Genomic DNA, 22,568 nt, shown 5'->3' on the forward strand with positions numbered 1-22,568 from the left:
CCCTGCCCCAGCTCCGTTGCCCTTCTCTGGCCACGCTCGAGTCACTCAATGGCCTTTTTGGGGTGAGGGGCCCAAAACTGAACCCACTCACTGAGGAGTCCCCAGGAACATCCCAAGGAGAAATTTCCCAACCAGGGAACCTACGTGTGGATTTTACCGTCAGGATGGAAATTATCCATTTGAAGAGAATCACATGGCTTCAAACCAGCTGCGTGTCAGACCGTGACAGGCGTTGCGCGGGGCGGGAATAGCAAATTCAACTTTGCATGGGATTCTGTTGGCGTGATTGGCATCAGCTGTGCTCATGGGCTGGTTATTAATTAGCGCTCCCACATAAATATTCATCCCGAGTGGAGGCAGCCTGCCGGAGGACGGGGGGAACACCCAGGGCCCCTCTCAGGCGGTTGGCCGCGGCGCTGCCCCGCGCTGCCGGGGTCGGGAGCCCTCGGACCCGCCGGCCCCGCGCCCTCCGCAGAATGAGGCCGGGGTGTGCGACCACTTGCGGGGGTGTGCCTGGGGACCAGCACCTCCTCCAGTGAGTTGCAAGTTCTTTCTTGTTTTTACGTTTTCCAAATGTCGCTAGCGCTAGGGAGAAATGTGCTCAATAATATTTTTCAGTGAAATGCTTCCCTGGGTTTGTGCTGTTCCTGCAGCGCTGCTGGTTAACAATGGGCTGCAGCCATCAGGCTGTTACGCATCTTTCATGAACATGAATTTAATCATATGAGGGGAAATGTGAATAGCGATGATTCCTTTGTTGTTTATGAAGATGTTATGTTTAGGTTGTTTTCTGGAAAACAAAACATTAGTGAAATACTGTGAAATATTTTGTGTTTTCTTCAGTTTCTTTGTCCCTCCTCATTTAAAATGTTGTCTGTGTTATTCCATGTCTTTGTTTTCATACAAATAGGGATCAACTACCCAATATTCTGATATTTTAAACAAATAATCATTTTAATAATCATACCTTTCATTTATACATCCATTTAGATGCTACCTGATTAGTTATTTAGCAGAAGGACTTCAGTGGGCATCTCTGTTTCTCAGAGTTACTGGACTGTTGCCTTAATGCAAATTGTTGAAAGTGCCTTTAGTAAAATGTCACCCAAAGTACATTTGATTTGCTCCATTTTACTAAAAGAATCTAAATTTTGCTTAACCTTGAAACACAGTTTCCACGCAGGTATTTGTGAGTTGCCCTCTGTTGTCTTCTGGCAAGGGCTGGCTCTTCCCCGGGGATGGTGGGGGATCTCCCTGGGTCTGTAGCTCGGGGCGGCCGCATCCTCCCTCCGGCCACGCTGGCTCTCACCTACAGCTGGGGCTGGAACCACGTGCGAGGGCGATGGGGTGCTGGTCATGGGGTGGTGACGATGAGGTGACGGTGCACCTCACCTGGCCTGGGTCCCGACGCCGCCGCCACGCAGTGCAGTGGAGGGACATGGTGCCCCAACCCACCGTGTCCTCTCCCACATGATTTATGTCACAGCTGGAAGCTGTACCCACCCCCTCCACCCAGAGGCACCTCGTGGAAGTCATTTCCCAGGGCCATCGCTGGGCATGTGTGAGCTGCCGTGCTGGCTTTTTCCCTGGGTGGGCCATTTTTGAAGTTACTGGAAACAATGTACTTTGATCTGTTAATTCACAATGTCATTTTTTTCCAGGTTTACAGAAAAAGGTGTCAAAGACAAAAGTATCAAAAGCTGTTTTCACAAGGCAAAATGTTCTTATTTCAAGCAGGTCACCTTTTAAAAACTGATCACTTAAGTGAAAAGTGTAAAGTCTCAAAAACCTATATGGTGTCTGAAACCAGATCAACAGCCATTTTAGGGGATGTATCTGATTTCTTTCTTGTCATTATCTGTAAGCACATTTGGCAGCCCTGTGGCGTGTGAGTGTAATTAATACTTTATATTCCTGTATAATGTATAAGCGTGCAACCCAGCTGGGAAGAGCCTGTGATTCTGTTGTGGTGCTGTACATCACCCAGGCACAGAAGCAGGTTCCGGGCTGTGCGCAGTGATTTTTGGTGATTAGGCAGGGCACAGGCCATCCTCGTTTGAACCCTAAACACACTCCAAGGCTCTGATCCCAGCATGAGCCCCCAGCCCGCAGCGTGAGCCACCCCTCTGGCCCCCAGCACTCCGCATGGGTGGATGGGGCGCGGCTCCACGGCTCGGGAGGCCTTAATTCCACATGAGCATTCAGAAAAAAAATACAGAAAATATTCCTGGAGCACCTGCAAATTTAATGTGCCTGACCCCACAGAGATGAGCTCTCTAACCTCAGCGGGAACAGCACAGAAAAATAGGAAGGAAGAGAATTGGAGACAGCTGGGCATTTGTCATTTAAGCACTTAATGATTTTGCATAATATTTATTATGCATAAGCAAAACTTGTCATGGAAAGGGTGATAATTAAACAAATTGCTCACATGGGAGACTTGGAAAAATAATTTTTAAAATGAATATTCCTTTTATATTCTGAAAAGTAAAAGGTTTTAATATTTTTCATTTAAAATTATGAATCCAAATTTTCAAAAGATGATGTCCAAGCAAAATGCTGCAAAATCATTAAAAAGTTTGAGTGAACTCATCCGAATTGTGATATGAATATTAGATTTTATATATTTGTTAAGAAATAGTACTAAAAATATGGGCTATTTCCCAATCACTCTAATTACAAAAATTCCTGTTGAAAAAAGGTTTTCTTCTGGGTGGCCCCCAGGGGAAGAGGAACATTCCTGGGCTGGTAAAGTGACTCAGTTCGTGTGTTCACTGTCAAATCCTTGTTGTGTTCTATCTCCAAGAGGCGCTGCTGTACTTTCCGTGTGGAGGGTGTCGGCGCTGTGCGACTGTTCTCTGGCCGCGTTTGGGGCGTAAGATGCTGTTGTTGTCGAGCCGCTGCCTGCCTGTGTGATTGTGTTCTGTTCTCCTTGTAGATGGAGGAGATTAAGTTTAAAGACAGAGCAGTCTACGTGCTGGAGAGAGAGTTAGGGGTTCAAGCCGGGCATGCTCAGAGACTGCAGCTCCAAAAGGAGGCTTTAGATGAACAACTTTCCCAGATCAAAGAGTCTGATCGGCATCTGAGCAGCCCCAAGCGGGAACTTCCTTATGCAAGTGGTGCAGGAGACGCTTCAGATCATTCGGGAAGCCCCGTAAGCACTTTCACGTGGTTTCACCTAAACGAACGAGCAGAGTGACCAAAAGGCACCAAGTGACAGAATCTTGATGAGGGCACCCGCGAGCAACAGCTTTCCCATAGCCGTGCAGGGGGAACCCCGAGGCACCGATTTCTTGCTCTCATTCGTTAGACAAACCTTTAAGGCTCAAAATCAAACCTCGTTATGGGAGAGCTTTTGCTTTTTTGTCGTTTTGTTTTCTGGTTTGTTTGGTTTGGTTTCGTTAGCAGGGTGAAATTTTTCTGTTCTTTTTCTCTTCCTTTTCCTCACTGTTCCATACTTCTGCCACCTCCTTAATTTGACAGTTTGACACGGTTTTGCCAACAAATGATGCAAATGCATTTCTGACCAAGTAATGTATGTGTGCTAGCTTTAGGAACTGCTAACAACGTGTTTTGTGAGCAGATGGACAAGGCCACTTTGCAGAGGGAAACGGAGAAGGTAACGGGGGAAATCCCGCCGCCCTCCTGGAGCAACGCTGCTAGCTCGGGTTCTGTGCTGCTAAGTGCTCTCGCTTTCAGTGCACCAGAAAGTCAATTAAACACCCGCTGACCTGTTCTCTGTCTTTTCTACAATGCACTATCCAGAACGTTAAATTTTAATCACCCTTTCACAATGGCTTTTTTTTAATGTAACTCTGGCACCTTTCTGCTTTTGCCTTGATTTGCTCATATTAAAACCCCCTCAGTTAACTGACCTCAGGTATCTGACGTGTGCAGATCTTCTTCATTGCCACTTCTCATCAAGATTTCTTTTGCAACAGCCTTAATTTCCTCAATAGAAGTGTAAATACTGATACATGAGCAAACCAATCGATTTTATTCTTTGCCCCAAGCCTCTCCTGCACCTGTTGAATGAGGAACCCTAGACCTCCCAGAAGTGCCACCAGCACTACGGATACTAATTCGCTTGTTTCGATTTGTATTTCACTTCTGCCAAACATCAGAACAAGTCCTAGAGAAGGGGAAAACATTTCTAAATGGATGTAACTTCTCTCTGATTCTGAATAAGAACACATCTACCTATATTTCTATTCGTTTATAATTTGATTTAAGCATTTTCACTCGGATAAAGTGTTACCCCTTGGCTTTACGAGTGACCCTGTAGAACCCAATAAGGGCCACAGAAGAAGAGCTTATGCAATGGTGTGATTGCATGGATTTTCCCCAGTTGGACTTCAGTATTTTTAATACCATTTTCTTATAACAAAGGCCTCAGAGTGGGTGATGTGTCTGAAGCACTCAGTTCAACAGTGGCATACATTGGAAACATTGCCTTAATTTTTGATATTTTCTTTTCTATTTCCAAGTTTACCATCTGTGACTTTGTATTTGCATATACATACTTCTGCATTTGCATACTTTGTTACATTTTCACTCCCGACTTTCCGTTGGTCTCATCCTGCAGCTTTCAGGGGTCAGTTAGGTTATGTAGGTTACACTCTGCCCTGTAATGTTTTGAAGTGGTTGGATTTGGGATAAGAAAAAGTTTGAGCTTTGAAAAATATTGATATTGCCTGTAGACTTATGAACAGTTATTTGCAGTTGATCTTTGTTTTAGGAACAGCAGTTGGATGAAAAGGATGCGCGGCGTTTCCAACTGAAAATCGCTGAGCTGAGTGCCATCATCAGGAAGCTGGAGGACCGGAACGCGCTGCTGTCGGAGGAGAGAAACGAGCTGGTGAGGGCGGCGGCGAGGCGCGGTGGTGGCTGCTCGTGGGCGCGCTGTCCTGGCAGTGCCTCGCCCCCAGAATTCCCAGATACCTTCTCCTGTGCCAGTCAGAAATCGTTGCAGGAGTATCTGGCTCCTCCTTACGCGCTGTATTTGGTGCTATGCCACATCGCATTCATCTCTGAATTTTTCAGGTGGCATTAACTGGAATTATTTTTATCTATTTTGAAAAATACAAACATCCCCCACGCGGTACACTTGTTGCACAGATTGAATGCCTCATGAAGGAGGAACGGTCTGCTTCCCCATGGAAAATACCCAGGTTTTGATAGATTCTGCTTTGTATTAGGAGAAAATATTGATAGTGTCATAGTTAAAATTATTCATATATTTGAGGAAAAATAACAACTCCAAAGGTGTTTGTTCTCTCTTAATCTTTCAGTTAAAACGTCTTAGAGAAGCTGAAAGTCAGTATAAGCCCATTTTGGACAAAAATAAACGCCTTAGTAGGAAGAATGAAGAATTGTCACATGCCTTACGTCGGATGGAAAATAAATTGAAATTTGTAACGCAAGAAAATATAGCGATGGTAAGTGACTGTATGCTCCAGAGAGAACGTGTCCTTTAGTGCTTACAGGGCTGGCGGAGTCAGGCATTGTCCCAGACTTGCAACTTTAACAGGAATCTTTCCCCTTTCCAGTGCTCACTGAGATGTGGCTAGAACATGTTTTGTTTTACACAGAATCTTTCGGTTTAGCTTTAAAAGCAAATAGTTCTGAAGAAAAGTTGAGAACAGTCAGTGTGAGGTTAATGGTTGGACTAGATGGTCTTCAAGGTCTTTTCCAAGTGAGATGATTTTGTGATTCTATGAAAAGAGGTGGTGAGCTTTGACTGGGAGACTGTTCAATCACCAGCTGCTCAGCTTCGACCTGAGCACAGATCACCCCACTTCACCTTGGACTTTTGCACCAGAAACACCTCGTAATCCCTCAGAAATATGCACTTCCCTTTTTTCCCCGTGGAATATCGCTAGTAGGCACTAGCTGGCAACACGTAGCCGTGGGACTGCATGAGTGCAGCAGGGCTGAGCTCCTCCCCACAGGTTGGAAAGGCTGAGAGCATCCCGCAGAGAAGTGGTGGTGGCCCCAGCTCTCTGAATTCGTTATGGTGCAGGGAAAGCTGCACAGCTCTGGGCAGAACCAAAGAGGAGGTGCAGCTGAGCAGCTGCTGGCCCCCGTCTTTGGGGTGGTGGCCCCCCGTGACACTGCCCTCCCTGGTGACCCCAGCTTCCCGCAGCAGCCTGAGGAGCAGGAACAGCGGCGTGTTTGCAGTCTGGCTCAGCAAAAGCGAAGCAGGCTAGCTGCCAGAAGGGCTGTTAGAGGGGATGCAGGAAGGGTCGGGTACTGACTGACCTTGGGCAAAGCCTGATGGCTCCTCTTCTGCCCTGGGGGTTTCTTTCAGAGGCAGAGAGCTGGAACCATCAGGAGACCGAGCTCTTTAAATGACCTTGACCACAGCCAGGAAGAAAGAGAAGTTGATTTCCTGAGACTACAAGTTATTGAACAGCAAAATATCATTGATGAACTCTCCAAGGTGAGATACAATTCTGCTGCTCTCATGCAGGGTCGACTAAGGCCATAGCAGGAGGGTGAAACAAGGGGTGCTCAGGGTTCTGTGAGCTCAGGGCACAGCAGGCGTCAGTGGGACGGGGGAGCGTTTCTGTGATTGCTAGAAATTGTACTGAATGTAAGTGATCTGTGCAAGAGTATTTGGGAAAATCCTTCGATCTACACTGCACTCGCATGACAGAACCACTGCAGCATGTCCAGTGGATACGGTGGTGGCTGGATCCTGCCCCTGCCAGAGGAAATGTCAGAGCTCCTCGAGCTGGAGACAGCACCAGGGCTAGAGATTGCTGAGTACAGGGAGGGTCTTCTCCAACGTTGGGTTTGAGCTTTTGCTTCTTGGTTAATAGAAACAAAAATATGGAAGCAGAAAATACTGAAATCATCATACTCCAGAAAATACCTTTTTTTGCATTTTGTTGTTGTTTGTTTCTTTAAGTCTGCACTCTTACTGACATTATTTCACTCTTCTTCATTAGACACTGGAAACTGCTGGCTATGTGAAGAGTGTCATGGTAAGAGTGACGTTAACTTCATCCTCATCTTCGTATGCTTTAAATTGCTGTTTGTGAAAAGCACGCAGGGTGTAATAGTGTTTATTGTCACTTACAGCTCCATTCAGGCACCAAGCTAACAGAGTGTTTCTCTAAGCATAGATGTTGTCAGAGGCCATTACTGCAGTTGTTCACCAGAGAAACATCTAGTGCTAGTGGAGAGGGAAGCTCGGGTGAGAGGGGAAAGATTTTTTTTGTCACCACTAGGATGACCCCAGAGGCAGAAGGCAGCATGGTCACTCTGTCCTGATGACCAACAGCGAGTGTCCCCCATCTCTGGAATTGCATATTTTTCAGTCTGATGAAGGCATGGCTGTTTCATTTTGAGGCAGTGGCCAGCATTGATGTTACTATTTCTTGATTCCCCAATGACTGCTAGTACTGACATAGTTAATTTAAATAACAGCTCTCTGAAAACAGCTAACGTGTGTATCTGATTCTTTCAGGAACGGGATAAGCTGTTAAGGTATAGGAAGCAAAGGAAAAAAATGACAAGAATTCCTAAGGTAAAAAAAAAAAAAGCTCGTGTCCTGACATGCTGATGGGGATGCTGCTTCCCGGGGTGCTCCGTGTGCCTCAGAGCCACGCGGGGGAACGTTCTCCTCCAGGGTCTGCAGACGGGTCCTGATCTTAAATTTGGGTTGTGCAGCAGGGACGTTCGTAGCCTGTGTCGGGGTGTTCAGACAAGATCTGGTAGGGGTGGGGGAACCGTCTGCACACTCTGCATGTACCCTGAGTGATCCCCTGGGACTTTGGTGGCGTGTGATTGTTTTAAGATGAGACAGATTTCATGAATTAACACATCTCAAAATGATCTTTTAATGGCACTGCCTGGAAACATATGTAGGTTGTAAATAATTCATTATGGCGTTTAGTAACATGCAAAAATTGCTGGTTACAAGAAGCAACGGTTAGAGCTCAGGGAAAAAGGAAATGTTAGTTAATGAATGCTTGGCAGGATGTTAATATAAATATTAGTGCTGTAACAACATCGTAAGGTAAATGTCAGGGACCTGAGAGCGGGCTGTGTTCGACGTGTGACGACTTAAAGTGGCGCCAGAGCTAATGAATCTATAAGTGAGGAATTGCTGTGGATGTGAGAGAACTCCTTGACTCCCGTCCTCATGCAAATGGGAACCAAGCCTTTCAAAGAGAGTTAGGTTTTGTCTCCTTCAAAAGTTATCCACGGCAAATTAAAACAAAAAGCCAAAATCTATAAATGTCTTTGCAAATCAACAGTTAAAAATACTTTAGAACTGTGTTTGAAATATCTTCTTTGACTTTCAAACTTTTGAGTAAATCTTTCTTTACCCTCACTACCCTCACTCTTATAAACAGAAAGCAGCTTTGAGTGCAAAAATTGATTTCTTCAAACTGTAAAAACATCGCTGTGGTGCATAACTTCAAATTGTCAACTAGAACATTTCTTGCAAATCTTAACCTTCCGTGTGCGAGTTGCTGTAGTGACAGGGGGGACGTTGTGATGACAAGGGAATAAGAAAGACATTTCGATGCACAACTCCCACCTCTCGCTGTGGCAGCAAACACACAAGGCAGCAAAAAGTGGGCCCTGCTGGCTCGAGAAATTGGGGGGAAATGCATGGAAAAGGGGCAGGGGCTCTGAGGTGCACACTGTGACACCCAACAGCAAACAGGGCAGCGCAGGGCTTGCAGTAAGTTTCAGCTGTCAGAGCACTGTCACGGGGCGAGAACACTTCATGTGTAGACACTGTAAAGAGCAGGAGCAGTTTTTGCCAGAGCAGCAGCGGGGTCCCAGCAGCCGGCCCGCGGCTCCCCGGGGTGAGCATGTGCACGCTGGAAGGGTGCAGAGCTGAGCTCGGGCCGAGGGCGCCGCTGTCCCCAGGCCGTGGGGCACGGCCGCGCCGCTCACCCCTTCTCTCTGCCAGAAGCCGGTGGTGGAGACGTTTTTTGGCTACGATGAAGAAGCTTCCTTGGAGTCTGACGGGTCCTCTATCTCATACCAAACTGACCGGACAGATCAAACCCCTTGCACTCCTGAAGATGACTTGGAAGAGGTATTCATCAAAAGCTATGTCTTACTCTGTTTTGAAACCTTGATGCTAATTCTTAACAAAATTCCTGGTTTGTTCTATCATTCATCTGTCATCTCTGACTAGAAAATTTAAAATTGACGTTAAATTTCATCCCGTGCATGTTGGTTGATATCTCTGGATCTCGAGTCTTCAGTAATTTGACAACTTCTAGCCAAGCTGGAAATATTAAATCCTAAGGATATCAGATTTATAATGGGTTCATAGGCTGGAGGTCTAAAGAGACTGAGAAGGTGGATGACCCCAGGAAGACCTGTTCACACTGCGAGTTACTGCAGGTCTGTGCACATGGAGGTTAGTTCAGGTCCCTCTGTTTGTCACTTTGACCTCGGCACAGGGCGCAGCCGCGAGCGGTGAGGTTTGTGTGTCTGGAAGCAGAGGCAGCAGGCACATAAAGCCCCAGTCTCCAGAGAAGAGGCTGTCTCCTCGCCAGTATATTGAGGTCGTGGCTTTTCTGGAGGCTCTGAATGCAGAGCACGCAGAAGTAGCTGATGATACAAATAAAAGTGATTATCCCTGGTATTTTGCAGGGAATTCCCTACAAATGCATTCCTGAGAGGGTGTCACATCACTGCACCGTTACGTGTTTCTGGGTTTCACAAGAACCTTGTAATAAACAAAAATTTCCTAGTCAGGACTTGCAGCCTGTTTCTGGTGCTGCCTGCAACTTTTCACCTGCCATTTCACCCATTCCAGGGGTTGTAATTACATCTGTTAAAAGGGAACCTACAGAACCCCTGTCTCCACCATAAAAGATACACAACCAGTTGCCAGGTGTGTGTTGCACCACAGGGAATCTGAAAGTATTTTTATATGTATGAGCCTATTTATTTTTCATTCTTGTACTGACATTTTTTTCCCTGTTCAGATAGTGCACAGTTTATGCATGCAACCAGCAGTATAATTTCATTTCATGTCGAATGAAATATTCCGGTCAACCTGACATGAAAGCCTTCAGTGCTGGATGTTGTAAGGAGAGTGAAGAAGATGAAGGGCTCTTTTCATGTTGATGTTACCATTTCTACAAGTATTAACTCTGGATTTGTGTTTTAATAATTGAGTGAGACTGTCAGGCTTGGCTTATTCTCCAGATTGGAAGTCTTTTGTTGTTTCAAGAAAGCAGTGTTTCCACCTTTAAATGTGATGACTTTGCCTGGTGCAATAATAAAGGGCAATTCTCTCATTACTCTGTTATATGGATGGCAAGGTTTTATCTTTCCAAGGCAAGGGGAATTCTCTTTTTTTTCTGTATTGCATTTTGTTGAAGCAGATGTAAGCAAGAGATGTTTAAGGGACAGAAGAAACAGTCTGAGAGCACGTGAACAAGATCTTTAGTACCGTGCTTCTCAACTGCATTTTGAAAGTAATAATTTTTGCATTTTTTAGAGAAAGCCCACTTTTTGTTGTTGTTGTTATTTTTATTGCAGGAACAAAAGCAACTGGTGCAACACATCTTTGTTTTTCATTCCAGGGCATGGCCAAGGAGGAGACAGAACTGCGGTTTCGGCAGCTGACCATGGAGTACCAGGCTCTGCAACGAGCATACGCCCTATTGCAAGAACAGGTCGGAGGAACATTGGATGCAGAACGAGAAGTTAAGGTCTAAATGGCTTATATTACATGAAAATAGGGATTGTAATTGTGTGGGGGTTTCCAGTTCACTTGCTCAGGTTGTTTTCAAGCTAAACTGGGGTCAGGCAGGGAGGGGTGCGGGGCCGGGAGTCGGCTGGGCTCTGGGGTCTCTGCCTCCACCAGCCCATCCAGCATCCCCCCTGCAGTGCTGCTGGGCGGCAGGAACCACCATCACCACGGCTTGGTCTTCTCACCTCTGAGCACTTCAAGAGAAATTCCGAGATAATTTTCATAGGAAATTCTTACAATGAAGCTCTTCTATAAAAATTTAGGACAGATTGCCCTAAATATGTTATACCTGGTATTTAATTCCTGCTGGGTTCTGTGAGATGATATGATTCCTCATAAAATGTTGAGAAATCTTATAGCTGAGATTCTTTTTCTTAACTAAATTCCAAAGTGTCCTATGCTATTCTACCTGCCTGCTGCCTCACACAGCCCATGTGGCTTCAAACATCTGGCACAAAATGTGACGTTTATTACAAGTATGCTGTATATTACAAGGAGTTGGCAGGACTTCTCACGCACATAATGCAGGGCTGAATCCAGTAAATAAAGGGACAAATTCTGTTCTGGGCTAACAGTTTGAAGTCGAGTAGGAGAAATGTAACTGCAAAGTCTTCATTTGTCTCTGTGCTGCTGTGTGGACGTGTTATCCAGGAACACTCAGTCGTTGGAGGAGAGGGTGAGGGTGCTGGGACACCCCCACATCACCCAGTGCCACATCAGTGGTGCCTCTGGTGGGACCAGCACCACCTGCCACCGAGCTGGGACTGCCCCGGCCGCCGGCAGCTCCCTGGCCCCAGGCAGACAAACGAACAGCCAGGTGCCTCTAGCTCAGTTCCATCTTCACAGTAATATTTTGGCTTTCCTAGCTATATAACTAGTCTGGTTTTCTTCCACTGAATAATTCCAAGAGTTAACTGCTGATTTCACCACTGTCTCCCCTGGCGAGTACCTCTCAGCCACCCAGATTTAGCAGCAGCCTTTGTCTCCCAGCGACCTCCCTGTCTGAGAACCACAAACCATCTCTCTCTGGATGCCCCAAATGCAGTAAAAGTAACATCCCCAGGAGCATGTGCTCTGCTCCCAAGTGTTAGGGATTGCCCCTGTAAAGAAAACCGTAATTAAAGAAGACGTGCTCAACTTGAAAGGTTACTGGATTTTACTTTTGTCGTAGTGAGACAAAAAGAGAGAACATTGCACGTCATGCAAGCAAATAAGATCATTTTCACTGTAAATAACAAGATAAATAGCAGGTAAATGGTTTGAGGAAAGAAAATGTTCCATAAAATTATATTTAATGAATAAACCAGCTAATAATAATTACATTTATTCTCCAGAAAACACAGGTAGGAAGGTGCTGTATATTTAAATACGGATAAAGCTACAAGTATAGTAAAAGATGACACACGATGCAGTAAGACCGTGGACAGGGTGTGAATGTGAGGAGGAACAGCTTACCAGTAACGTATGTAGGGTCTGCTCTGAGATTTTTAACTCATCAGACATTTAAAGGAATCAGGTGTGCTCGGAGTTGTGGCATAATCATTTTCATTTGCCTTCCTGGAGAACTGAATCTTGGTCTCACACTGGCTTTTTTAAACACTTGCCCTAGGAGAGGGCAGGCTGCACACTGCAGACTCTAAGAAGCCTTTTCTGGTTTGCTGCCCTGCTGTCTGCCTCGTGGGATGCTGTTTACATTAATCTTGTCTCATAATTATTATCCTATCTCACAGACTTCTTTTTATGATTAATGACTAATGTTACGTGCTTAGCTGTGAATTTATTCTACTGGAGAACTTTTTAAATTATTTGTTAAAAGTATTTGACGTTTTAAGTCTTTTCTGTACCTGTGTTAGCTTTTGTCTTTTAGAGGAGGTTTGATTTATCGCTTTTTTCTTTTCCCCTCCTGTCCCACAGACACGTGAGCAGCTCCAAGCAGAAATACACCGCGCTCAGGCCCAGATAGCTGACCTGGAGAAGGCCCTGGCTGAGCAGGGGCAGGTAACGCTTCGCCCTGCGTGTGGGGGTGGGAGGGGCTCTGGAGACCTGCCTGGTCGCGTTGCCGCTAGTGCTGCAGGTGCTGGTGGGTGTTGATGTATGCACAGAATAACCCCGATGCCACTTTGCAGTAGCTGTCTCACTTCACACAAAGCAGACGTGCTAGGGAAGCAATTCCTGTCCTTGTCCGTGTGCTGCCATCCCTGCCCCGCACAGCCTCCATCACCACCACACCCCTGATTCAGGCTTCAGTGGAACCCGTGGAGTGCTCATTCAATAAGCACGTTAATTAATTGAAAAGAAAGCCCTTAATACGTGCGGTCTAGTTGGTTGCAAGGAGAGTCAAGCAAACAAGGGCTTTTGAAATCCCCCTCTCCACATCCACCTGGAGCAGTAACCCAACACCAGTGCCCAGCGCCCCGAGTCCCTCAGCGCTCCCGTGCTGGCCCCTGCAGGCAGCACCCCCTGAACTGCTCCAGCGGGCGGGACGCCTCATGGTGAGGGAGAGCACGAGTCGCCTGGGAAAGGAGTCCCTGAACTTGCTGCCCCAGGCCTCAAGCACACCAAAAATTTCTCTGCATGGCTGGAGAGGAAATGAGTTCCCGGAGTCCCAGAGCCCAGGCTCTGGTCAGCACCCAGCTGACAGCCCGCCAGGCCTCCTCTAGCCCTTCGCTGCCCCTGTGTTGGTTTATTCTGCATCTCCTGAAAATTAAATCCATGAATAACAGGCCAGTTCCCTTATCCCTTTGAAGATTTATATAGTATTGTGGTAAAGAGAAAGTATTATGAAAGAGTATTATGGTAAAACAATTGCTTTTGGCGAGAAGTTGGTCTACTTTAAAACCTCATAGACTACCAGTATCTTTGATGCTTAGGAGAAAATTGGGAAGGTAAAATAAAGGAAGAGTATTTATTTTCCAATGAAATGTTTGTTTAGCAAATGTACAAGAAATCTTTCCTTGGCAGCAGCTTTCCTTGTAGCACCACAAGATTTTACTTTCTGAAAAGGAGAAAAGCAGGTGTGAAATTAGAAAGTGGTTAAACATTTCAAGGGAAGGAGGACGTGCACACACAGGCTGTGTATTTTCAACAAAACTGAAGTGGTTCTCACCACGTGAAAACATATGCTGTGAATGCTTTCCTTAAACTCAGAGTAGATTAGTGTGTTAGGGCTGTTTGAAGTGCCTGGTTCAGCTGTTTGTGTAGTTCCATGCAGCCTGTTCATAGCTTGTCAAATCGCCTCAGTCGTTCTTTCAGAAAGGGTTTATTTGAAATAGAATTGAATAATCTATGAAACTGCACTCTAGGAAATCTAGTCTAAGTGACTGAGATGAAGCTCATCACATTCACCCAAACACCTATTGAGCTCTGCTGTTTTCATGCCATCAGGCATTATTAAGGTGTCTTATTTTTGCCTTGATGTGTTAAGGCTCACACCTGGTAATTTTAATTCCTGAATTCACTGCAAGGTGTCTGCCTGCGCATGACTGGCTTATTCAAGACTGGCTCCATAGTCTGACCTTGGCCTGACCTTGAGATGCACGCTGCAGAGCCAGCCCCTGGGCAGGTTTGGGTGCCACTGCAGCCTTTGGTGGGTGACATTCGGTGCCTGGCCCCGACCAATCTGTACTCCTGCCTGCTGCCTGCCATTGCATCCCTTTGGCCTGCAGTGCTGAGTCCAAATATTTGCCATTTTTCTATGTCCTTGCCTAGCCAGTGTCAGAGAATTCTCCCTCGTGATGTTGCCCAAACAGAAAAGGCCAGGTGGTGTTGGGAGTTCCTGCTCGGGTGGCTCTGAGCGCAGCCGCGCGGTGCCGCGGGGCGGGAGGACCCTGCACCCATGGCCAGGAGCGCCCCGGCCAGGGGGCAGCCCGAGCCCAGCGCCCTGAGCCCACCACACAGCTCGGGTGAGCGAGGCTGTCCTGGCTGCAGCTCGGGGACGGGCATAAAGTAGCACAGTGAGGAAAACTTGAAAAGGAAAATGCACCTTAAATTGGGAGAGGACAGAGTTTAAAACCAGCTCACACAGGGGCAGCCAAAGGTGATAAAGAAACAGGCACAGAGAATGAAGTGTCACGGACTGCAAATATCCAACCCCCAGCTGGAAGTACAAGACACCTTCCCAGGCTGTGTCTGGCTTGTGTCTTACTTTTTCAGCCAAAAAACCCAAACAAACAAACAAAAAACCAGAATACCCCAGAAACAGAAAACTGGTTTTGAGAACTTTATAATAATACTCAATCATTGACTCCTTACCCTTTCCAGCTTAACCTCATCTTATTGTTAACCTCGCAGATAAACAGCATTCTGGGTTCTGTGGTTTATATATCCACCAGACTAAGAAATTCGTTTCAGAATAAGGTTTATTTTGCCTAGTGTTCGGAAACATGTAACTTGTATTGTATTCAGTATAATTGAAATTTTATATTAACTGCATAGCTAGAAATATCCCTTTTAATGCAAACAAATATTTTATCTGAAAGTGTTTTTTTAATCGTTGGAGTGTTTCTATTCCGTTTGTATACCACAGGCTGTTAAAATAAGGCAGAAAGGGTGAGCTTTCATAGTTTTGGAAATAATGGAATTACAATTTCATATGCAGTATTATTCTGTCCCTCTGGATGTGTGATTTAACGAAACATTTGATACTATGGGCTAAATGTTGCCAGCTTCACCTACAATATTGGTCTTTTCTCTTTCCAGGACATGAAGTGGATTGAGGAGAAGCAAGCATTGTACAGAAGAAATCAAGAACTGGTAGAAAAGGTGTTCAGCGTTTCTTTTCATATTATCCAATAATATTTGTGGCTAAGGACTGCAGAAGGTGCAATATTTTCATCTGTATCATAAAGCTCTACTGGAAATTATTGGCTTATAATGACAAGATCCTTACAGCCCTGCCAGAAAAAGTGGTTTCCTGGTGTTCCCTCTTGCCCCATAGGGTGTCCCGGTGTGAGGACATGGCTGTGGGGAGGAGCCCCCCGTGCCCCCGGCGCTGCTGCTGCGGCCCCCGCTCGTGTTGGCCCAGGGCCGGGCTGGGGCCGGGGCGCTGGCGCTGAGCCCAACCTCCCCGGTGGGTGGGAGTGCGGCGGGCTGGGCGGCATCTACAGAGGGTGCTGACACGCCTTCCTTTGTGTTCCAGATAAAACAAATGGAAGCGGAGGAAGCTCGTTTAAAACACGACGTCCAGGACGTTAAGGATCAAAACGAGCTCCTGGAGTTCAGGATCTTGGAGCTTGAAGTGAGCACATGTTGCAGCCGGGTCCTCCCGCCTGCGCTGGGCGGCGCGAGCCGTGCCCGGGGCACTGCAGCCCTGGGAGCTTCACCCTGGGGAGCTGCATGGCACTGAACACGACCAAAGAGTTTGGTACAAAGTGCTAGAAAAAGAGAGAAAAAAAAAAACCCAAACAAGCACCCAAGGATCAATACTGGTATTCTCGATAGGTTGTTCTGGCACTCTCACTCCTTGGGTAACTGTAAGATCTGGAAGATCGGCTCATGATGTAGATACACATTTTACTGTACTCCATCTGTCCTGAAAATGCAAAGAGATAAAGCCAGAACAGATCATATGTGGGAAAGAAAAAGGAACTCTTTTTGCATTGCCAGAAATCACTGCTGCATTTCACCTCTGGCTAAGCCAGCAGAGAAGGAATCATGTGGCCTAGACCACTCGGTTTACTCCACTCAGCCTTCTCTTTTCTGTATTGTTACCTGTAGAAACAGAATCTATAAGCTCTTGGAAACCGTTTTCCAAATTCTCCAAAGGGAGATTGACAAAGCAGCCACTTACAAGAATTTAAATGCTATTTATGTTACACTAGGCATAAGTCTATAGTTTTGTTCAAATACGTTATGTAGTCAAAGTAATAGGTAAGTGGTCGTGACTGCTGCCCAGTGATGAAGAATCACGGTGGGAAAATATTTGCAGTGTTAATGAATAAATCGACCCTGCTTTGTGGGGAGGAGGAGGTGCTCCCTCTCAGCCCCGAGTGCCCTCACGAAAGCACGGGGTCTGGCAGAGGAAGGGCCCCTGCCCCGGCTGTTGGTGTGAGTGGCCGCGGGTGGGCAGGGGGGGTTCCCGGAGCAAAGCCCCTCAGCTCAGCACCGCTGTGCAGTGCGTGGCTTAGCGCCGGCCTTGGCTGGACCACGCTGCCCAGCTCTTGGGGAAGCTGTGACCTGTGACACAGGTCGTGGGTCACCAAGCCATGGTTGTCGTTTCAGGAGAGAGAGAGACGGTCGCCTGCCATCAACTTCCACCACGGTCCTTTTACAGAGGGGAAGAGCCCTCTCCAAGTCTACTGCGAGGCAGAAGGTGTAACAGTAAGGGATTCTCATTTCCTATTTTCCTCTCCCTAAATAAAATCAGACACTCTGTTCTGACACCTGGTTTTCCATTTCTCTCTTGTTAGGACATAGTAGTAGCGGAGCTGATGAAAAAGTTGGACATTTTAGGGGATAACGCCGTAAGTGTATGTTCCTTTAATAAATTGTGCATGCTTTGGTGAATATTTGTCCTCCTGTTAAGTTAGCAAAGCTGTCTTGGTTTGCTCTTGCGCAGCCCGTCCTCCCTGTGGTCAGAGACTGGGCTCCCACCTGAGCATTTTCTGGCTTTTTAAGGCTCTGTTAACAGCTGTCTGATCAGAGCCATGCAGAGGCTTGGTGGCACAAATGGCTTTTCATTTTTCGATGATTTGGAAAATATTTTGAAACTTTGGTGTTTTGTCTGGCCGCTGTTCTCACATGGTTTCTTTATTTGCTTACTCTTCATTTGCTTTGCTTTTGCGTTTTAGCAGCCATGTGATTTAATTTTGTCTAATAATCCATAAACCTTCGATAGCAACCAGGGTATTAAACAGAAAGTTCCAACAGCAGCATGAAAAGAAGAAACAAATAATAAGAAATTTGAAAGTATTTCTCCTTTAGCAAATGGAAGTGAATCATTCCACATACAGTTATGTATAGAGAAGAGATACATGCCCTTGTCTCTTCTCCCTGTCCCCTCCCCTGTCAGCAGAGCCCCCGAGCCCCCGTGCTGTGAGGGGCAGAGGGAGCAGAGCCCCTCTCTAGCCCAGGCTCTCGCAGAGCCCTTGCTCACAGCAGGGTTCTTCCCTGGGAGACCCCCCCACTGACACCGGCTCTGCAGAAGGGCCCCCCCATCCCCTGAGCTCTCCCTGTGCCCCTGGACCGGGACCAGGATCGTTAACCCTGCAGTTAATGATTTTCACACTGGCAGAAATAGGAAGAGTCCTAAAATCTTGTGTGTGCAAAGATTAAAAAAAAAATACAAGTTTAATCACTGATGAGCTAAGACTGATCCTGCTGATGTGCCGAGAGCTAATGCCCATCTCTCTATGAATCCCTGTACTAACGTCTTCCGTGGAATTATTAATGTCAGGTTAGTTATGTGCAGAGTCATTTGGAACAGTGTCCTGAACAGGCAACTTGGGCACAAACAGGAACAGAAAAAGTGATCTTTTCTCTTGTTTTCTATTCCCTTTTGTTTTCTCTTGTCTTCTTTATTGATATTAATGATCCCTAGTCTGTAGTGTTTTTTCCTTCTGATTTGTTTTCCCTATTACATAAAACAGCTAACTTCCAGATGTGACACAAGGGAAGTTCCCAGTTCTCAACTCAGATAGTTTTGAGCTAACAGTAGACTGTTGTTACCACCTTTTTTTTCTCTGTTTTCCCTTGTTTGACATCGCAGACTCAGCCACCGGTGGCAGACCTGCCCCATGGCTGCACGTTGTCACATCTGGCTGTGAGGGAGTCTGGGAAAGTGAACCTGTGTCCTGCCTGTGTGCGAGTGATTCACAGAATCCCAGAACCATCCGGGTTGGAAAAGCCCTTGGCGCTCCTTCAGCCCAACCATGAACCTCACCCTGACCATTCCCAACTGCACCAGGTCCCTCAGCATTGGGTCAACCCATCTCTTAAGGATTCCATCCTTTTCTGTGCATTTTTCCACTTGGGTTTCTGTAAAGCTCCCCCGACAGCTTCTAGCTGCTTCCCGCTGAGTTAAATACTGCTTTGAGTAAGGCAAAGCCTTGAGAGAGCCCTCGGGAGCGGAGCAGGAGGTCGGGGGGGTGCAGTACATCCCTTGTGGAGTATGGGGCGCCTGGGGAGAGGCACAGAGCGGGGCTGAGGCACACAGCCTCACAGGCAGCAGGGTCGGGGCAGGGGACTGCTCTCCCAACAGCAAAGCACACCATTCCTATGCTGTGTGGACAGTTGCATTTTTATTGTAACGTAATTTGTTTTAAAAAAAAATTACTTACGGTTACGGAAGAGATAATTTTGAGGGTCCTCGGGAGAAGCCTGCTCCCGCCCCGGCCGGCCAGCACGCTCCCTGTGCCCAGCCACGCGGGGTAAACCCCAGTTCAGCGTGGTGGCCCTGCTGGCGCTCTGCGCCCCAGCCGGTGCGGGGCCCAGCCTGGGAGGATTCACCTCTCCTGCTCCACATGCGGTCAGAGGAAGAGCAAAGTGGGGTGAAATGCAAAACATAGCTCCAGTACCTCAGCTTTTTAGAAAAGCAACAAAACATGGATTGAATAGCTAATGTCTTAAATGTTTTCCAAAATCATGGCTTGGCTGTGCAAGATCAGGGACTGTGTATTAACCCACCGTGCTGATGGTGAACTGAGGGACTTAAGACCACTTCTCTTTTCTCAGTGGCACATCATGCTAAGCTTGATCTTGTCTTGTCTAACTGTGTGTGTATTCCTTGTTGGGTAAAAATAGATCCAGTGTCACCTTTTTTCTGGTAAATATGGGAATTTTAGAAAAATTAATTATATGTATGATAAGAATTCAGCATGAATAGTTACAACTGTTTTCACAACAATGTTGCATTACAATACTGGTTTTCTTTGCCTTAGTTCATTGTTCCTCGAACATATTTAATTTCATATTAATTTAATACAGCAGTGGCCCCAGTAGTGGATTAATAGCAAGGCACTGGGATTTGTTGTAATTCTGTTCTGCTTTTGGTGCAGAATCTGACCAACGAAGAGCAAGTAGTTGTCATACAAGCAAGGACAGTCCTCACGTTGGCTGAAAAGGTAATAACAACTGCATCACTCCTCAGTGAACGTGTGTGAAAGCACCTGACCCCTCAGAACAGCCCACTTGAGGGCACTGGTGATGTGAATGATGGCTCCATCACAGAGTGCCTTGGTTCTTTATGTGGCCGTACACTTGGGCTAGTTTTCATCAAAATACAGGTGACATCCAGGCAATAGAGACAGACATTGCTTATTTCCAAGTGTTACTTAATTGGCAAAGCGATGTTAGAAGGTAAATGGCTGGGGTTGAAGTAAAGCTTTTTTCCATCGACAGTATATATAAAAGAAAAAAATGTAATGATGTAGGTAATTTTTCCCCGGTTGTGTAGAGAATTTAACTCAGCACCCGCAGTGTGTGCTGGTGCACCCTGGGGTCCCAGGGGCAGCCGCAGCCGTGCTGCCTCTGGGCTGAAGCCCCCCTCTCCCTTTCCGTGCGCAGTGGCTACAGCAGATCGAAGTGACGGAGTCTGCGCTGCAGCAGAAGATGCTGGACCTGGAGAATGAAAAGGTACCCAGGGACGGGGCAGCAAGGCGGCGGGGAGGGCCCTGGCACTGCGACCTTGGCACTAACGCCTCTGCCTTGTGTCCCAGGAGCTCTTCAGCAAGCAGAAGGGCTACCTGGACGATGAGCTCGACTTCAGGAAACAGTCCTTGGACCAGGCTCACAAGGTGAGGAGAATTGGTCTTGACTGAACTCTGACATCCAGATTAACTTTCTCGTGTGATATGGGTGGTCTGTCCTCTTAGAAAAGCCCCCTGCTGCGGGCTGTCCTGCTCGTGGTGTGACCCCAGGACTAACGAGGCTGAATTCTAGCCAACTCCCCTGTGCCCTGCACTGATGATGAGTTCAGAGTTCCTTGTGTTTGGGTAGTCCTTGCAAGATCAGGACCTGAATATTTACTTATTATTTAGCAGAGGTTTCAGTAAACGAAGAAATCAATAAGAAAATTACTAACTTCTCTTTTCCTTCCAAAAGAGAGATTCTAGCCTAGACATTTCCTTAGATCTTAGATTACAGCCTCTGTAAGCAAACCAGCTGGAGGCGTTAGGTGATTCTGTGGATTTGAAACAAAGCTGCTTTTAGGTCAGGTTCATCATTAGCTGATCCTAAGCCATTTCAACCATCTCGTCAGTCATCAGCCTCTTGTTTCCTTCAGTTAGAGAGAAGTTCAGTACATCCTCATGAAAGACATAAAGGCATCATTTTTCATATCAATTTATTCTTTCAGTTCCAGTTAAATCTTGAGCACAGTTACGCTTTCTGAGAAACAATGAGTATTCCTGTCTCTTTTTCTGGATATCTTTTATCTATTTGTATCTCAAACCATTTGGGGGAGCTTTCACTCAGCACACTTTCTGTTCCTGTAAGGATGATTCTTAAGACCAGTTTTGCCAGATGCTGAGCTGTATCTGGAACAATGCCCATGCACAGTGGAAACCCCAGGAGTACACAAGCCCCCTTGCCTGCAGTCTCAGCCCTGGAGCCAGATTATCTCCCGCAGCCTCCAGCTGTTCTGAGAAGCGGTTTGGTGCAGCCAAAGGCTGAGCCTGTAGGACTCATTTTTCAAAGATAAGCCCTGAGGGAGGTGATCCCCTGTGTCCTGGGCGAGTTCTGAAACACATCCATAAATCGGAGCATGCGGAAACTTGCGCAACAGCAGCAGAGTGGGAGAAGTCGTATGGCATCGCTTGAAAGTCCCGATAGCATGCTGGTGTGGGCAGGAGGGCTCGTCTGCGGGGCCATGGCGCAGCGCTGGGTTACTTGGCAGCCCTGTGTCAGAATCCCAGAATCGTCTGGCTTGGAAAAGCCCTTGGAGCTCCTCCAGCCCAACCATGACCCTCCCCCTGACCGTTCCCAACTCCCCCAGATCCCTCAGCGCTGGCTCAGCCCGACTCTTCAACCCCTCCAGGGATCCCGGGGACTCCCCCCTGCCCTGGGCAGCCCATTCCAACGCCCAACAGCCCCTTCTGCACAGAAATCCTTCCTCAGAGCCAGCCTGACCCTGCCCTGGGCAGCTTGAGGCCATTCCCTCGGGGCCTGGCGCTGGGGCCTTGGCTCCAGAGACTCATCCCCCCTCTCTGCCCCCTCCTGGCAGGGAGTTGCCGAGGGCCAGGAGGTCTCCCCTCAGCCTCCTCTGCTCCAGACTGAACCCCCCAGTTCCCCCAGCCGCTCCCCAGCAGACCTGTGCTCCAGACCCTGCCCCAGCTCCGTTGCCCTTCTCTGGCCACGCTCGAGTCACTCAATGGCCTTTTTGGGGTGAGGGGCCCAAAGCTGAACCCAGGAATCGAGGGGCGGCCTCCCCAGCGCCGAGCCCAGGGCTCAGATCCCTTCCCTGTCCCTGCTGGCCACGCCAGTGCTGACACCAGCCAGGATGCCGTTGCCCTCCTTGGCCCCCTGGGCACACTCTGGCTCATTCTCACCCCCCAGTCCCTCTCTGACCGGCAGCTCTCCAGCCACTCCTCCCCAGGCCTGTAGCCCCCATGGGGTGGTTGTGGCCCAAGGGCAGCCCCCGGCATTTGCCCTTATTGGCTCACACTCCCTCACACAGGCAGCTCCAGGGTCCCAGATTTACTGCAGGATCCAGGAAAAACTCGCTGCTCCTTGGCTCTGCCGCTTGCGGAGAGGGAACCAGTATCACACACTGCTCCGCCCGTGCAGGGCTCGCTGAGGGTTATTGGCATTTTCCTGTATTTAAAGGCATCATGCAAGTGTCCCCAGGCAAAGGGGTGGGCTCTACTCCTGGGCACAAGTGCAACCTGAAAAC

The 22,568-nt window shown here is 47.4% G+C and overlaps 1 protein-coding gene across 27 annotated transcripts in view; it reads left to right on the forward strand.

The window, feature by feature from the left end:
• The window catches only part of JAKMIP3 (Janus kinase and microtubule interacting protein 3), an 83,898-nt gene that overhangs the window by 46,941 nt on the left and 14,389 nt on the right, over positions 1 to 22,568 (forward strand). For 10 of the 27 annotated variants that reach the window (XM_026851671.1, XM_026851674.1, XM_026851683.1 and 7 more), the window contains 16 exons: positions 2,939 to 3,154; positions 4,739 to 4,858; positions 5,292 to 5,438; positions 6,311 to 6,442; positions 6,954 to 6,989; positions 7,475 to 7,534; positions 8,936 to 9,064; positions 10,572 to 10,700; positions 12,656 to 12,739; positions 15,440 to 15,502; positions 15,879 to 15,977; positions 16,961 to 17,059; positions 17,149 to 17,208; positions 19,735 to 19,800; positions 20,243 to 20,311; positions 20,395 to 20,472. In XM_026851671.1, the coding sequence (XP_026707472.1) occupies positions 2,939 to 3,154; positions 4,739 to 4,858; positions 5,292 to 5,438; positions 6,311 to 6,442; positions 6,954 to 6,989; positions 7,475 to 7,534; positions 8,936 to 9,064; positions 10,572 to 10,700; positions 12,656 to 12,739; positions 15,440 to 15,502; positions 15,879 to 15,977; positions 16,961 to 17,059; positions 17,149 to 17,208; positions 19,735 to 19,800; positions 20,243 to 20,311; positions 20,395 to 20,472 (1,587 nt within the window). The remainder of the gene's footprint in view (positions 1 to 2,938; positions 3,155 to 4,738; positions 4,859 to 5,291; positions 5,439 to 6,310; positions 6,443 to 6,953; positions 6,990 to 7,474; positions 7,535 to 8,935; positions 9,065 to 10,571; positions 10,701 to 12,655; positions 12,740 to 15,439; positions 15,503 to 15,878; positions 15,978 to 16,960; positions 17,060 to 17,148; positions 17,209 to 19,734; positions 19,801 to 20,242; positions 20,312 to 20,394; positions 20,473 to 22,568) is intronic. The other 17 variants (XM_026851677.1, XM_026851684.1, XM_026851694.1 and 14 more) reach the window with 11 other exon arrangements.

The sequence above is a fragment of the Athene cunicularia genome (genome assembly GCF_003259725.1).
Source record: "Athene cunicularia isolate RWA chromosome 6 unlocalized genomic scaffold, athCun1 chr6_part1, whole genome shotgun sequence".
Taxonomy (NCBI): domain Eukaryota; kingdom Metazoa; phylum Chordata; class Aves; order Strigiformes; family Strigidae; genus Athene; species Athene cunicularia.